Source organism: Anser cygnoides, chromosome 16, assembly GCF_040182565.1.
Source record: "Anser cygnoides isolate HZ-2024a breed goose chromosome 16, Taihu_goose_T2T_genome, whole genome shotgun sequence".
Classification (NCBI taxonomy): Eukaryota; Metazoa; Chordata; class Aves; order Anseriformes; family Anatidae; genus Anser; species Anser cygnoides.
In genome coordinates, this window is record NC_089888.1 from 1614942 (window position 1) to 1630789 (window position 15848).

Below are 15848 nucleotides of genomic sequence, written 5' to 3' on the forward strand. Positions count from 1 at the left end.
GTGATGTGAGAGCAGCCCTCCCTCACAAGCTTGTCCTCGCCTGCAGTTTATCTGCTCACTATTTAATGTTTTAACAACAGAATTTAACAATTCTGTCAGTTTGAATCTTCCATGACCCCACTGTGGTCCTCCTACACGTGTTTAGTGCCGTTTCCTCCCCCGAGATCCCTGCTTCCCCCGACTCCGTGTAGAGCAGGGTCTCCAGGAACCAGCTGTCAGGATGTGCTGCGAGAGGCAGAGAGCAGTCCTTTGTCATCTTGAAACAAGTTGAAATTACGAGAAGAGACAGAGCTAGTACCTTATTTTATAACGTCCAGAAAGTGAAAACAGGACTGGTTACTAAAATATCCGTGTTAATATATGGTGAGAGGAACTGATGCGAACTACTGACTGTTCGTGGAAAGGAAAACCTATGCTGGGCACTCCTTTCTGGTTTTGGGAAGCAAGTGACACAAGAGTTACACATCACGAAGGAAGTAGATATTTATTTCTTTATTGCGCCTGCCTTGCAGCGCTATGACTGTTTAGCTGGCCTCAATTTTAGTGGTGTGTCACTGAAACCCCCCGCCTCACAGACACTTTTTCCTAAATAAAGCTGAAAGAATTCAGAACAGAAACAAAACAACCAGCTCATCAGGAAAGAGATGAATTGTATTTTTGCTTTAGTAAGTGGCTGCTTATATAGAGTGAGGCATTTCCTTGCTTTTCAGGCTTTTCTCTGAATATTAGCAAGAAACCCAATTTTGCAAGAGTGGTTACAAAAACCAATGCTTCTGTGTGTCCTGAAGCTCTCAAACGTGTGTGACAACTGATGGAAGCCAAACCCATGAGAATATGATGCTGTATTCCTTTTCTAAAATACCTCCTCAGGTCAGGAAGGCAGTGGTGAGCAGAGCTGAGCTTTCCCCTGAGCAGGCAGTGATCCCACAGAGCCCTTCTCAGAGGTTCCTTGGTCAAGCAAAAGAAGGGACAGAGAACGAGCAACTGGAGGTCCTTGTTTCACCGAACTCTCGTCCCCCTGGCAGGAAGAGATTGCCTGGAGAAGCCATTTCTGCCCCCTGGACATGGTATTCCCCTCTCTAAGAAAATCAATCTGACACGTTTTTGCCATTATTAAATTCCGAACAGAAAGAATTGGTAGTGCCGCCTCGTGGTACGGTGAGAAGCGGCTTACTTGCTGCTTGTGGGCGTGCTGCATCCATCACACGGCACACGGGGACTCCCGTAGCGTGCCATCCCAGACCTCCCACCTCCAGCGACTCACTCACATCCGAATAACAGCTGCGAGCAGGTTATCACGCTGCTGCATCATCCGGGGCACGGCAAAGGGTGTTAACGTGGCGTTTTCTAATCTGGGCAGGATGCTGAGGGAGGCAGCATGAGAAACAAAGCCGTTCAAACTATTTTGAGTAATCCTTCTACCAGTGCTGCGGTGTGACTGTTCATCATTTCAACCAGCTCATAAGTTTGCAAAAGTCCAAGTGGTCTGATTTCTGTTGCAGTTTCTTGGAAAAGTCCAGATGTGTCAGCAAGAGGGCAGATGGCAAGCCAAGGAACCGCGCGAAATCCATGGCAGGAAAATCGAGCTCAGCTTTCTGGCCACCAGAAAAGGGAACGCGAGGGAAATGCTGCTGCGCTTTGAAACACCAGGCTGTTCTCAGATGGAGGTCTCGCTTCTCCTGCTGGCTAACCTGTAATGTGGGACTCCGTGCTTGATCCAAACTAGTGAAATCTGCAATTAATTGATACAGGTCATTGCTGAGACGGTACACACTAATGAAGCAAAGCCCCCATAGCCCTTGGCTCGGAGATTATGTCAAATGGCATTAGAAATCACTGGGATTCCTTTGGGGCACTACACGTGCCTGAGATAAACCCGCAGTAAAATCAAACCCAGCTGTAGCACGTCCCATGACAGGGACATCGCTGTTCTGGGCAGACTGCACACGAGCACAGCCCACGGCACGTGGTGCTCTCACTGAACGGCGCTTCCTGACCCAAATTTTGAGCCCTCTGACTCTCGCAAGAGTTAGGCTAGAAGCTTGGCCACGGGTTTTCCTGCAGCCGGGCTGGGTAGAAGCTGATCCTGCTGGAAGGAGCTTTCGATTCCTTCTGAATGTTGGAGTTTGCTTCTCTTTCCAGGTAATAAAATACTAGTTTGTTTTGGTTTGCTTCGTAGATTGTGGGTTAGCCCTTGTAGGTTTGATCTGTTGCGGCATTAGGAACAAAACCCAAGCGGCTTCCCCACCCAGGAGAGGAGTGCAGGAGCTGAGAGCTAGGTCGGTGACAGCTTTTGCCTCTCTCTCAAACATTAATTATGGGGTTGCAAACGCATTTGGCTGCTGGCTCCTGAGGAACAAAACCCCCACATCCTCCGACTTCCGCACTGTAACCCCTTAACTCCCCGGTGTGTTTCAGCAACTTCGCGTTTGCTTTTTGGGGGGGGCAGCGTACGTGATGCGGTTTTGACTACTGCTGAATGCCTGCTTGGAGAGCCTCTGAGGGTCAAATTCTGCTTCTTTCTTTGGGCTACTGGTGGGGGAGGAGGGCGTTATGGGGCGGACTGGGGCAGGAGCTCTTGGCTCCCCTCCTCTAACCGTGTGCACCTGGTTTAGATGCAGCACAAGCGACTCTTTAGTGCACCTTCCGGACGTGTCTGTGTGTAAATACGTGTCCAGGCGGGGACAGAAGGATCCCAGTTCTTGCAGAAGAAGCAGATGCTCCTCTGTAGGGTTGCATTTCAGACCTGTATGCGTCATTTGGGTAACGCAACTCTAAAGCTGTAAGGAACACCGTTCGTGGTGGCGTTGGACCTCCCAGCACAAGGCAGAGGACAAAATTTTCCAAACTATTTTTTTCTGCAATTCTGTGGAACGTCTGGTGTTCGACGCTCAGAAATGCTTAGTGGCGTTGGCTATGTGACACCGCAGAGGATATCTATGGAAACGGGAGGTGCTTGAGAAAAATACAGATTGTGACAGATGTTGGAGAAGCCTATTTTGAGAACTTTGGGCTGCTTCTGTAAACAAGCTGTATTCCTGAGTGGAATTCCTTACAGCAGCTGAGACAATGGTGGGAAATGGGTTCAGAGCCCCAGCGTGGGGCAGGCGCGGTACCGAGCGCTGCAGAGGAGGCTCGAGGCCTCTCAGCCCTGACCTGGGAGCAACGAGTCTGTAAACAGGAATTCCACAGAAAACGGCTGCCGGGAGGATGTTTTAGCCCCTTCGTTGTCTCCCCATGGAGATGGTTGAGCATTAAGCAACTGTGTTTGTGGACTGCTTAGTGTTTTAAGACGCTACGTACACGCTTTTGAGCGAGAGACAGCCGGTGGCTCGAGGCTCTCCCTGTTACTGTCACGGAGGTGGTACGGGCGGTGCTGGGCCCCTCTCGGAGCCACCCGGGGTTTGTTAAAGCCGCTGAGCCCCCAGCGGCCTGAAGGACAGGGGGGCTGCAGGTGGGGGTCCCGCAGCACCCACAGGGAGGCTGGGGGGTCCCGACTGAGAGCCAGGGGCCTGAGGGGCAGCCAGGGGAGCAGGCAGCAGCCAGGGGAGCAGGCCAGGGGGCAACTGTGCCACTGCAAGGGGTGTAACGCAGAAAAGTCAGACTTCCCAGTGAGTCTCTGTGCCTTAGGATGTGCTTTGTTGGGGGGGGAGGGGGGGGTGTTTGCTTCCATTGGGTGCAAAGTTTAAAAATGAGGAAAAAAGCTCATCTTTTTCTGAAGCAGCTATCTGCGATCGCTGGCAGCTTTGCCCTTCCTCTTCGCAGCCTTTCCTGGTAGGAGAGAACGTGTCTGAGGGGAAAGGGGAAGGCAGGCTTCCAGGACGGAGCGTGCTGTGCTTTCCGGGGGTGCAGCGAGGGGCACCCTTGGTGCACAGCACCGAGAAGGCGAAGGCCACGCTTTGCTTCCCCCCTGTGCTTGTTGCGCGGGGGGACTCGAGCAATGGGGGGACCGGGAGCTTCTTCTCCACGGTGTCAGCGCCTGGAGCACTCGTGGTGGTGTGCTCTCGCCTCCCGGGCAGGGCAGGAGGACAAAGTCCACCGCTTCTGCTGTTTTCCAGCAGCAGCAGCGCCCAGCAGGCACCGGCAAAGGCACTGCCGTGTGTGTGGCTCTGCTGAGCCGTGCACCGCTAAGGCTGCGCTCAGCCAGCCACCAACTCCTTGGGGTCGGGGACTTAGGGCGGTGTGCCACCCCCGAGACACCGAGATGCTGCCCCGCTCTCCTGCTGGGGGCTGCAGTCCTGCAAGGGCCTGGGTTTGGGCATCGCACCGGGAGCTGGATTGTCACCCGCAGCGCTCCGGGAGGGGAAAGCCCGAGCTGTGAGCCCGCTGCAGGCAAGTGCGGGCTCGGAGCGGGGCTGGCAGCGGGCTCAGCCCGGAGGGGACCCGGAGCCCCGAGGGGACCCGGAGCCCGGTGGGGTCCCGGAGCCCGGAGGGGTCCCGGAGCCCGGTGGGGACCCGGAGCCCCGTGGGGACCCGGAGCCCGGCGGGGACCCGGGGCCCGGAGGGGACCCGGAGCCCGGAGGGGACCCGGAGCCCGGTGGGGTCCCGGAGCCCGGTGGGTCCCGGAGCCCGGTGGGACCCGGAGCCCGGTGGGGTCCCGGAGGGTGGGGACCCGGAGCCCGGAGGGGACCCGGAGCCCGGTGGGGTCCCGGAGCCCGGAGGGGACCCGGAGCCCGGAGGGGACCCGGAGCCCGGTGGGTCCCGGAGCCCGGTGGGGACCCGGAGCCCGGAGGGGACCCGGAGCCCGGAGGGGACCCGGAGCCCGGAGGGGACCCGGAGCCCGGCGGGGACCGAGCCGTGCCCGCAGCGGAGCGGCAGCCGAGGCGCTGGCGGCGGGGGGGGGGAAGTCGTCCCCGCATTTACATCTAGGGAACAGAGCGTCCCCGGGGGAATTCCCTGCCGTTCCCCCGGCAAACCCAGAACAAAGCCTGCACTTATCGCCGAGAGCTTTGCAGCTGAGCAAACCCCACCTGCTTCCTCGCTCGGGCAGGTAAATAGGGCTGGGGGCTCCTGGGGGACGCTGCTGGCACCCGCAGAGCCGCCGGACGGACCGGGACCGGGACCGGGAGCGGGAGCGGGGGCAGGCAGGTGCCGGTGGAGGTGTCGGTACCGGTGCCGGTGCCGGGATCCCGGCAGGGCGGAGGGGCCGTGCAGCCGTTCCCGTTGCGCCAAGAGGGGTCTTCCCCGGCGGGGCGGCTACAAGGGGCCGCCCGCCACCCGCAGCGGAGCCGGGCGGGGCGGTAGGGATGGGGCCGGCACCGGGACCGGGGGGCGGTGGAGACGGGACCGGGGCGGTGCCGGCCCCCCCCCCGCCCGCAGCCGGGGGAGGACCGGGGTGGGAGGGGGACCGGGGGGCGTGGGGGCGTCCCGGCAGCCCGCAGCCCGCAGCCGAGCCTCTTCTCTCTTTAAAGGCGGGCGGCGGGGCCGGTGCCGCAGAGCCGAGGAGCCCCCGGGCAGCCGCTGACCCCCCCCCACCCCCCGCCCCTCCGACGGCCCCGTTTCTCGTCGCGGTGCTCGGAAGCCCCCGGTGCCATGCTGGCCCCCCACCCGCCGAGGCTGAGGCGGCCGGTCCGGGTAAGGCGCCCCCGGGGGACTGGGGGGGGGGGGGGGGACACAGGATTTGGGAGGGGACGGGGGGCGAGCGGGGCTCCGGGTGCTCCCCCTCGGAGCCGGGTCTGGGGGAAGGCTCCCGGCTTGCGAGGAGCACGCAGGGGGGTTTGGGGAAGCTCCCCGCTGCTTCCCGACGTGCCGAGGAAAGCCGGGACCTCGCCCCGTGCAGTGGGAGCCTCCTGGAGGGAACGGAGGAGGAGGGAGGGCTGCGGCTGCCGGCGGCGCTGAAAGGCAGCAAGGGGCTGGCGAGGGACGGGAGGTGTCTGGGGAGGATGCTCAGGTACGTGGGGGGGGGGCTCCGGGTCCCGCCGCTGCTTTCCGTCGGGGCTGGGGAGAGCGGCAGGTGGGAGAGCAGAGCCCCGCTTCGGCGCTGGTAGCGGCAGCGGGGACGCAGCGGGCGCCTCTGCGGCTTCTGCCTCTGCGGGAGGACGGGCAGAGGCCAACAGCTCCTCGCTGTGTTGCAGTGGGTGCTTGCCCCTCTCCTCCTTCTGCTGGCTGAGCTGGGCGCCGGCTTGCAACCCACCTACCAGTGGAGGGATGCTGAGACGAACGAGAAGCTCACCTGCCAGCAGTGCCCGCCGGGGACCTTCGTGGCACAGCACTGCGCCAGGGACAGGCAGACGGTGTGCGAGCCCTGCCCGGAGCTGCACTACACGCAGTACTGGAACTACCTGGAGAAGTGCCGGTACTGCAACGTCATCTGCGAGGAGAAGCAGGTGGAGGTGCAGCAGTGCAACGCCACCCACAACAGAGTGTGCCAGTGCCAGGAGGGCTACTATTCGGAGATGGAGTTCTGCATCAGGCACTCCGAGTGCCCTCCGGGCTCCGGCATCGTGAAGCCGGGTACGTATCCTCGCATGACTGCAGCGGTGCGCGTGCTTGCGGGGCTCCTATCGCATCCCCAGATCGCTGCTGGAGCTAAAAAACAAGGAGAAAACCAGCGGCCAGTGATTCCCTGCAGTCTGTCTCACTCCCCTTTTGCTTAGCAGCGCAGCGCTGTCCTTGCAGGTGCATGAAACCGCTCATGGCCAGCTCTGGGGAGAGATTTGCTTGGCTTTACCCCGCTCTCCCTTGCTGCCTCCGCGCACCCCAGCAGCATATTTAGGAGGGATGTGGTGATTCCGAGCTGCCGGATTCACCTGCCGCCGCAGGCAGACCCGGCCAGCTCTGGGAAGTGATTCACGGTTCCTCTCGCAGCAGCTTGCCCGGGCGCATGGGCTCCGAGCAGGTGGAAAGCTTTTGGTGGCTGCTGCTGGTTTGTCATCGCTGGGCCTGTGCTGGAGGGCAGCCAAGGAGCTGGAAATGCTAATTACCTGGACTAAAAAGGGCTGTTTATGATATAATGGCAGGGCTGGTGGACGTATGTAGTTCTGGAGCTGGGCTTTGTGGTTTTTATTGAGTAATTTGGATGGGCTCCATTTAAAACACAAAACAGATAAATGGGAAAGGTGCCAGGACACTTACATGAGTCTTACTGCGATTCTTTCTAGGGGAGATTTGCAAGTCTCCGATTCTATCCCCTGACAAGGTGTGAGTCACAGCGTTTCAGGGGAGTTATTTTTCCATTGTTTGTCTGGTCCCCTGGTTGCCTTAATTTGCTTGTGTATATGCCTTCTAAAAATACAACTTACGTGCAGGCATATGTTTTCCTCTCACTCTCCCATGAGTCACCAGTGTCTGGTCTCTGGAAACCACAACTGAGCATAATAAGATCAGCAAAAGCAGGAGCCTTACTTCATGCTTCGAAGCTGAGGCTTTTGGAGTCCTTCCATGTGTGACACAGGAGAGCTGCGGGCTCAGCTGCTAGATGAGGAATACCTGTGGTCTTCTGACGATGATTAAGGTTGAGTTTCGTGGTTCAGTTTTCCCTGTAGGACGTCAGCGTTACAAAATGCGGTGACTCAGCAAAGATGACCTAGGTCTCCAAACAACGCTGGAAAATCCTTTGCCTTATGCATCAAATTGGGCTGGAGGGCCGGCTGTGGGTCTGAGGAGTTATGTGAGCAAGCTGGGACATTCGAGGAGAAGCAATATTTTTAATGATTTACTATTAATTTGTTTGCAAATGGCCTCCTGTGGAGGGAGTTATGGCTCTGAAGGAAGGACAGAGCATCCAGCGTGGGGAGGCCGAGAGCTGGGGCTGCGAGTGCTCCTGCCTGGCCGGGGATCCCAGGGCAGGGGGACGTCAGCGTGGACCCTGCAACTTCGGAGCGGTGGCTCCAGAGCTGTGGGCAGACCTTGCTGGCCTTCGGGCTGGACGAGTTCTGTGGTCCAGGCAGGGTTCCTCTGGGGACATTGCTTCTCTTGGATTTCCCATTTGCAAATTGTGACTGACGTGCTGGGATCACCTGAGCTGGCCGGGACATCTCTAACAGCCAAAGCAGGGGTTGGGACATGACAGAAGCCTTGCTCTTGACTAGCTGTATGGATTGGAGGTGCAAACGGGGACCGACGTTGCCCCCATTCGGGCAGTTCCCTCCAGCAGCACGAAGGCAGCCTGGGCGCAATCCCATGAGCACGGCGCCACCCTTGGGATGCGGCGCTGGCTCTGGCCCCGAGCTCTTGCTGGGAAACTGCAGCGCTGCAAAACCAAGCGGAGCCTTTGAGCTCTCAGCAAGTTTTACTTTCACTTGGCCGGCGGCCTCCCAGCCTGCAGTGAATCAAAGGGCTGCTTTGGCAGCCAGCTCCCGGCCGCCACAGCTGGCGGCGGTGGCCCACGAGGCCGGCGGCTCCTTCCAGCGGCGGACGGGACAACGTCTCCTCCCAGCACCTGCCGAACCCTTTTGGCATCGCTGCCTGGGGATGGTTGGGACGAGCACTGATTGCTCTTTGCCCTGCAGCTGGCTGCACGCTTTCAGGTGCTTCTGCCTGCTCCATCTCACGCCCTGATGCGCGGTCTGGAGGCGCCTCCTGACGTCCCCGTGTCCCCCCGCAGGTACCCCCTTCGAGGACACCCAGTGCCGCAAGTGCCCCCGCGGCTTCTTCTCCTCCAGCTCCAGCACCGAGCCGTGCCAGCCGCACCAGGACTGCGCGCAGCAGGGGAAGGTGACCAACGTGCAGGGAAACGAGTACCACGACACCCTCTGCACCTCCTGCAGGGTGCACGGGAGGAGCAACAGCACCCAGGCGCCAGGTGAGTGCGGCCGGCCGAGCTGGCGCCGGTTCTCTGCGGGTGGAGGGGGAGATGCCAGGAACAGGGTGGGAGCGAACTTCCTGGCTTCTTTTCCTACACAGGTGCAAAGTAGAGGCCAAGTACCTTTTGTAAAAGTACAGAGTGATCTGTGATTCAAGTGCAGGGCGCGAAACGCAGCCCGTCCTCCCTCCCGGTCGGGGTGAGCCGCGGGTCAGGTTCAGGCGAGGACGGAGCGTGGGGCTTAGGCAACAGCCGCGGCTCAGCTGGCGCACGTGCAGGCTCCTCTTCCCCGGGAACAAAGGGTTGGCAGCGAAACCCTCTGGGCTCCGACGGCGACTTTGCTACCCGGGGATGGCAGCGCGTGGGCAGCTGCGGCGGTCATTTGCCTGGCGGTGGCTGCTGGCAGCCGTGTTGGCAGGCACGGGACAAAGGGTGCGCCGGTGGAGCCGCTGTGACCTCCCTGCCCTCCTGCCAGGCTTTCGGGCCGCTTCCAGGAAGCTGTTATTGCAGCCTGACCCTTGTCTCGTGCGTATCGAGCGGAGCAAGCGTACAAGGCTCAGCAGAGCCGCCGCGTGGCTTGGATTTTGGCCTGTTACATGAAAGAGGAGAGGCACGTGTGGGCTGGGTCATGGTGATAACACGATGTGGTGCTGAACCTCAGCGGAGGCTGATGGTGGGGCAGGAGCCTTCAGTTATAGCAAAGGAGCGGGAGAGAGCGATGGGCTGGCTCTTGGGGGCTGCTCCGTAACACGTACCCCATGGGTACAGGGAGCGAGCACCCTCATTTAAGTGACCTTTCACATGCAAGCTATCTCGGGGGTCTGGAACTGTGGGTGGGGGGTGGCAGGATGCCATTTCCACCCACCCACCCGCCCCATCCCAAACACCCAGCTGACGTACAAGGAGACGAGGTCGAGGCGGGTGCCGGTGAGCCTTTCCCATGGTACGAGAGCTGCTCCTGCTGTGCCAGGGCGGCCGTTCCCCGGGCGGCGTGGGAGGGGAGCTCCTCTCTTCCAGCTCTCTCCCTCCCGGCAGCTGGCACAGCTCTCGCCTGGCCACCCTCGCAAGTGCCTGGGCTTGTGCCTGGGCTTGTGCCGGAGCAAGTGAGGGGAAATCTCCACCATCGGCGTGAGCACCGAGCGAGGGAAGGAGGGAGGGGGGCAGCCAGGTGAGAGCTGCGTGAGCAGCACGTGCGCTGCCTCGCCTCGAGCAACGGCACCCACGTCTGGACCGGGCTTGGAGCTATTTATAGGGCAAGGAGAGTCGTGAGCAGTGGGAGCGGGGTGGTGCCTCCAGCTCCCGTTCCATGGGTGAGTTCACCCGGCAGGGAAGGCATGCGAGCACTTGCGTGTCTCTGCTGCAAGGCAGTTGCTGGGATAATGAAACGCAGCTTCCAAGTTCGGAGGAGTGTCTGAGCAGAGCAGCCTGCCCCACTATAACCAGTGACAGCGTGCCCAGTTTGCACTGGCACAGAACTGGGTCATGCTCTCCCTGCACAGCTGCTGTGGGCATTTGCTGGAGCAGCCTCCTGGGGCTGGGAATGGGGCCGTGAGTGGGTCCCCTGGCCGGGCTCTGGGCTGCAGAGCGGTGCCCAGGTCAGGATGGCCACCCGTGGAGAGGCTCGGTGGCACTGCCAGCTTGTCCCTTGCTCCGACCTGGTGACAGAGCCCTGGCACAGGCTGCCCAGAGAGGTTGTGGAGTCTCCCTGCTCGGAGATCTTCAACAGCCGCCTGGACGTGGTGCTGGGTGCCCTGCTCCCGGTGGCCTGGCTTGGGCAGGGATGGGAGCAGAAGCACCCCCAGAGGTCCCTTCCCACCTCAGCCGTGCTGGGACTCTGTGACCAGCTCTCCTGGTGCCCCACGGCGACCTTCCCCCTAACCTGCAGGCGGTTTTCTCCCCCCAGCTCCAGGAGACGAGGACTGCGAGCAAGCCATGATCGACTTCGTGGCGTACCAGAACATTTCCCCAAAAAAGCTGAAGCGCCTGCAGCACATCCTGGAGGGCTCGCTTAGGAAGCAGGTGTCGGAGAAAAAGGCGCTCATCCAGGAGAAGTTCAGGGCCTTCCTCACCCACCTGAAGGAGGGGAACCCCGCGGTCACCAAGGAGCTGCTCGAGGCGCTGCGGGCCACCAAGCTGCACACGATAGAGAGGGAGGTGCGGAAGCGCTTCCTCTCTCCTAGTGAGAACACAGACTGAACTCTGAGGGTGGTTTTTTTAAAAATTTCTTCCTTTTTGTTGTTGTTTTTTTACTGTGGCTTCATTAATTTATTACTCTTTCAAAAAACTAACTTGAAATGCAGCACAGAGCTGAGTGAGGGGCGAGCACAGCGCGGCCCCGCAGCCCTGCGAGGTGCCCTGGGGGGTCCCAGCTCATCCGAGGACAAACGCCACCAGGGTCATGTTTCTGGAGGGAGAAGCCTGGTCCTCTCTTTTAGGCTACTCTCTGGCTTAGCTTTAAAGTGTGTGGTTTTGGTTTTGTGATGTAATTATTTAACAGTATTTCCCACAGAGGACTCGCTTTCGTCACGCTCTGAGAAAGCAGTTGGCTGCTTGAGGCGCAGGGGGTGGAAGAGACTCCTGAAGCCTGTGGTACAGCTGGCTTTGAATTTATTTCTGAACTACCTGGTTTTATACTGTATGTGAGATGTTTTCTAAAGAAACAAGCCAAAGAAGTTATTTTATTACATGACTCTCTGTCACCAGAGTCCTTTTCTGGCCTCGGTTGGAGGGGAGAGGCGGTGCTGGGAGGCCCACCCGCTGCCTTCTGCCTCTGCTTTGCTCTGCCCGTGCCTCACGCCCTGGTCATGCACCACCAGCAGCTAACAAAAAGTGCCCGTGTACACAAAAAGGCACTGCACGCAGCGTGGCATTGCCCGCAGAGCAGCTGTGCGCATAAAACAGCCGCGTGCGCAAAGCAGCGCTGCATGCAAAACAGCAATGCAAAGGCAGTGACCCTGCACACAGAACAGCGGGGCCATCTGCAATAGGATTCGCACCTCCAGCGGGGCCGGGACCAGGCGCACCTCTCAGGTCACCGCAGCCGTGTCACCACACAGCCGGGTCTGTCCCCACGGTGCCCCATGTGTGCCTCGCTGCGTGCCTGCTGCCCACAGGGCTCTTCCTTCAGCCTCGGGGATGTCACTTAGGGAAGTCACCAAGGGTGACCCTGTCAGGCACTACTCACCCCGTAGCGGTGATGATGCAGAGCCTTCGTCTTCCACCTCCAAGAAGTTTGGCTTTTTCATGGCTCTTTTTAGCTGAGTGCTTGCCACGAGTAGTTTGTGGTTCAAAAGCAGAAAATCCTTCCCCCATCCCGTAGCAGTTCAAAGCGCCCTGAAACATGTGCTGGGAGGAACTGCCCCCACGCTTCCCACACGAGGGGAAGGCTGCCCTAAGGGATGGGGAGGGGATTTTGGCCTCCCTGCTGCTGCCCACGGCCGCGGCTCTTCTGCTGTGCAGAAACCAAGTGTGACTTCTGCCGAGCCCCTGGCAGCGGGCGTTTGGTCGAGGCGCTGGGCAGAGAGGCGAGGAGGCCGCGGCGGCACCCAGGGCTCCCCGTGCGGGGGCGTGGAGGTCTTGTGGCAGGTCAGAGCACCCAGAGGTGGCAGGGAACGGCCTCCCTGCCTCCCTGTGCTGGCCTCACCGCCCCGGCCTCCTGAAACGTGCGTTTGACGTCTGAGGGAAAATAAGCTGGTAAGGGTTATCTGGCCTCCATCAGCTGCACGGCCACGCAGAGGGCATCCAGTTTGGGCCCCGGGCTCCTGCTTCTCAGAGCCGTGACGTGGCTCCGTGCGAGGCCAGGTCGGAGCAGGCGCCAGCAGCTTGAAGGCCGAGCTGTTCAGCCCCAGCCGCGTTCAGCCCCAGCCGCGTCCAGCCCCGGGCCCTCACCTCCCCGCGGAAACACGGGGAGCGATGCGAGAGCAGCGGGCCTGGTGCATGCAGGCTGCACGGCGCTGGGCTGGAGCAGAGCCCAGGGAAGCTCCCTCCTGCTGGATGCTGGTGCAGAGTTGGGCTTTTTTTCTGGGTTGTCTGGTTTTTGTTTTTTGTTTGTTTTTTTTTTTTGGACACCGGGACTGTTCTGTCTGCACAAACCCTTTGTCCTTTCCAATAGAGCAAATGCAGCAGTTGCTTATGTAGCCTTGCTGTCACCCCGAGGGCTGCAAGACCTCAGGAACCTTGCAAAAATCCCGTGTGCAGGTGCACGAGGAGAGCTATCCCTCTCACCCCTATGGCCCCCACGGCCCCAGACCATGGACTGTTCCCTGCTGTTCCGTCGCTGCAGGCCGAGGACGATGAGCCACCAGGTGCCAACTCCACCTGCATCAAATGAGATCCACGCTTCCATTCCCACCTCCCCGCTCCAGGGGCTGGGAGAGGCAGGGGATGCCCTGCACCACGCAGCAGCTCATGAGTGTGGTGCCTGTTCGTCCCAGCCACCTTCCGAACACCCCGGTGTTGTAGATCTTGCCCCGTTGGGGTGCCCTGACCTGGCTGGTGCTGTGCCAGCCCAGCACAGGGAGGCTGCAGCGTCTCTTCGCATATTTTCCAGGCAGGCAGTGTGTGTGAGGCACCGGGGCCGTTTCCAGGCTGTTTATGGGAAGCACGAGCCCTCCCTGCTGAGCCTCATGCTGATTTAGTCAGAACTGCTGCATGATGAAGTGTCTCCTCGTGTGGGCTCGCAGATAATGTGATGGCGTGGGATTTTTCTGGTAAATCTTGACCTTTACTACAGTGTCCAAACACACCAGCACGTGCATGCGGGCCGGTTTCCAGGAAATCTGTTTTGTTGTAAGATCCTGCACGAGTTTTGCGGTGCCACAGCGGGCAGCGCTCCCTGCACGCCCGGGTAACACCAGCTCCCTGCTGCCCACCACCGGGCACAGACCCCATCAGGTGCTAGCCTTAAATGTAATTACTCACAAAGGTGAAACAACGCAGAGGATAAAACCCCCCTTCGGTTTTCACTGAAGTTTCCAAAGCCCAGAGAGAGAAGAGGAACAGTCGGCAGCGCACGCGCTCTTCTTCCTGGTAATTTAAATGACTGTTTTCCTCATAAGCTGTGGCCAAGGATGAGTACATGGTAACATTTAAATGTGGACGTAGCTCTCCCCCCGCGATAATTCAGCTATTTAGCACACAGAAGACAATTTCCCCCAACACCGTGAGCACTCCATAAAAACCCCGAGGCCGTGCCATTCTCTGAGCAGGGCTTCCCTATCCCCCGATACTGTTAAATACTTAAAACGGGGAAAAAAACCACAAAACAACGCGTCCCGCGGGACGGTGCTGAGGCTCGTGGTCCCGCTGCAGGCAGGTATGGCACTGACTCAGGGGCCCAGAGCCCGCAGCCCCGCTGCAGGAACCTACTTGCTCGCCGCAGGAGCGGCTCGAACACGTCTCGGCTCCAACGCAAGAGGAGCACCCTGTGTGTGCCGGCCTGGCGCTCGGGGGGGTTGGAACGGGGCCGGGTGAATGATTAACGTTAGCTTAAGGAGTCGGTGGGAGTTTTTCTAGTGAGGTCACACGCTGCTGGCCTCCATCCTGACATCGGCGGGGAGGGTGGCCGGGAGCGCGAGCGGAAACCCGGGGGCGGTTTCTGGAGGTGTGCAGCTGGAACGGGAGCGGGGCGATCTCGTAATCCTGCTTGTCAAAACAGACACCAACCGGCCCCGGCCCTGGGGTTGCAACCAAATCACAGGTTGGTTAAAGCCTCACTCTCCTGCCTGCCAATTTCCCCACATTCTGCTTCTGATGGAGGTGGCTTCTTGCTCCCTGCATCCCCTCCTGCTGGATGTGCTCAGCCCTTGGAGCCTCTGTCCGGTGCGCTGAGCCCCCCCAGATCCCGTGGGAGAGGACGTGAGGAATGTGAACACATACCACGCTCCTCTGAATCTGCCCACTGCGATTCCAAAGAGGCACTGATTTTATCTCTATTAAAAGTATGCATCTTTTTTTTTTTTTCTTTTGATCGTAGGGTTTTTTTCTCCTGATGGTAATCACCCGCCGCACGCCTACGCTCTCCCTGCCGAGCCCCGTCCCTCGCTGTGCCTGGTGGTTCTGCGGAGCCATGTCCTGATGGTGGGACCGAGCTCTGCAGGTGTGTCGGGGGGAGGAATTGGCCGTGTCGAAGAGCAGGAGCAGAGAGAGAGGAGGCTGCAGTGCCAACCAGCCCATGCTCCTCAGGGGTACCTGGACCGAGGTGCCAAAGAACATGACCCTGAGGACCACGACATGGGTGCAGATCTTCCCGCACGTGCTTCTGTCTGAGCCCCCCAAGGCTTTCAGCTGGTGGTCTCAAAATAAGCAGGAGAGACAGAAGAATCATCCCTGCTTGTACCAACCCTCCTATGTCACTGGTGAGCACCTTGGTCACGGTGCCGCCAGCCTCGGGCACACATGGTCGCCCTTCATCCCTCTGCCCCAGTTTTGTTCCCTTCTCAGTGTATAATTTCTGTTCCTTTCTGTGTTCAAGGAGCTTCCTGAAAGTGGGATGGCTCAAAGACTGAATGAGAGGTGGCAAGGCAGCTGTGAGCTGGTCCCAGCCTGGGCTGGTTGGACACACGGAACCAAGCAGGCCCTATGGCCCCCCCAGTTAAGGGCAGGAGCCAGCCCCATACCTGCTGAGCCCCAGCCAGCCAGAGCCGGGTTGAACCCCGCCACCTATTCGCTTTTCCTCATATTTCATTTAATGAAACGAGAATTTTTGCCTCGTGTTGACCAAAACCGAAACCCGTCTGAGGAATCCTTTTTATGAGAATGTGAAAGCAGTTAATGAAAAGGAAACGGTTTGGTATGTTGATATTACTCCCTAAAAAGAAGCTCAGGCACTTGGGCAGCCTGAGGACTTCACAGGTGTTGCCGAAGGGTCCCCACTTTGGATCTGTGTCTGGCCTGGGGATCAGGGGCTCGCTCCCCCAGCACCTCCCCTCGCCCCCCAGCCACCTGCCTTCACCCCCAAAGGCCCCGTCTTTCCCCACTAGAGAATGCACCAAGCTTCCCAGCTTCCACATTTTGAAGCTGTTTGGGGATCTTTGCAGGAAATGTTCCAAAAAGCAAATTTTTGCTGCCTGCTGCCATGTAAATCAAGAGCAGGTGACAGGCTTCA

General features: G+C 59.3%; 1 protein-coding gene across 4 annotated transcripts; it reads left to right on the top strand.

The window, feature by feature from the left end:
• Nucleotides 1-2101: 2101 nt before the first annotated feature.
• TNFRSF6B (TNF receptor superfamily member 6b) lies at nt 2102-11432 on the top strand. 4 transcript variants are annotated; one of them, XM_066978428.1, is made up of 5 exons: nt 2102-2142; nt 5412-5574; nt 6075-6453; nt 8546-8743; nt 10647-11432. In XM_066978428.1, the coding sequence occupies exons 1-5, from the start codon at nt 2117-2119 to the stop codon at nt 10937-10939; spliced, it is 1059 nt and encodes a 352-aa protein (XP_066834529.1). In that variant the 5' UTR covers nt 2102-2116; the 3' UTR covers nt 10940-11432. The 4 variants fall into 4 exon arrangements, with proteins under 4 accessions (XP_066834529.1, XP_066834531.1, XP_066834530.1 ...); XM_066978430.1 differs by lacking the exon at nt 2102-2142 and adding an exon at nt 4114-4332; XM_066978429.1 differs by lacking the exon at nt 2102-2142 and adding an exon at nt 4864-4990.
• The last annotated feature ends 4416 nt before the right edge of the window (nt 11433-15848 follow it).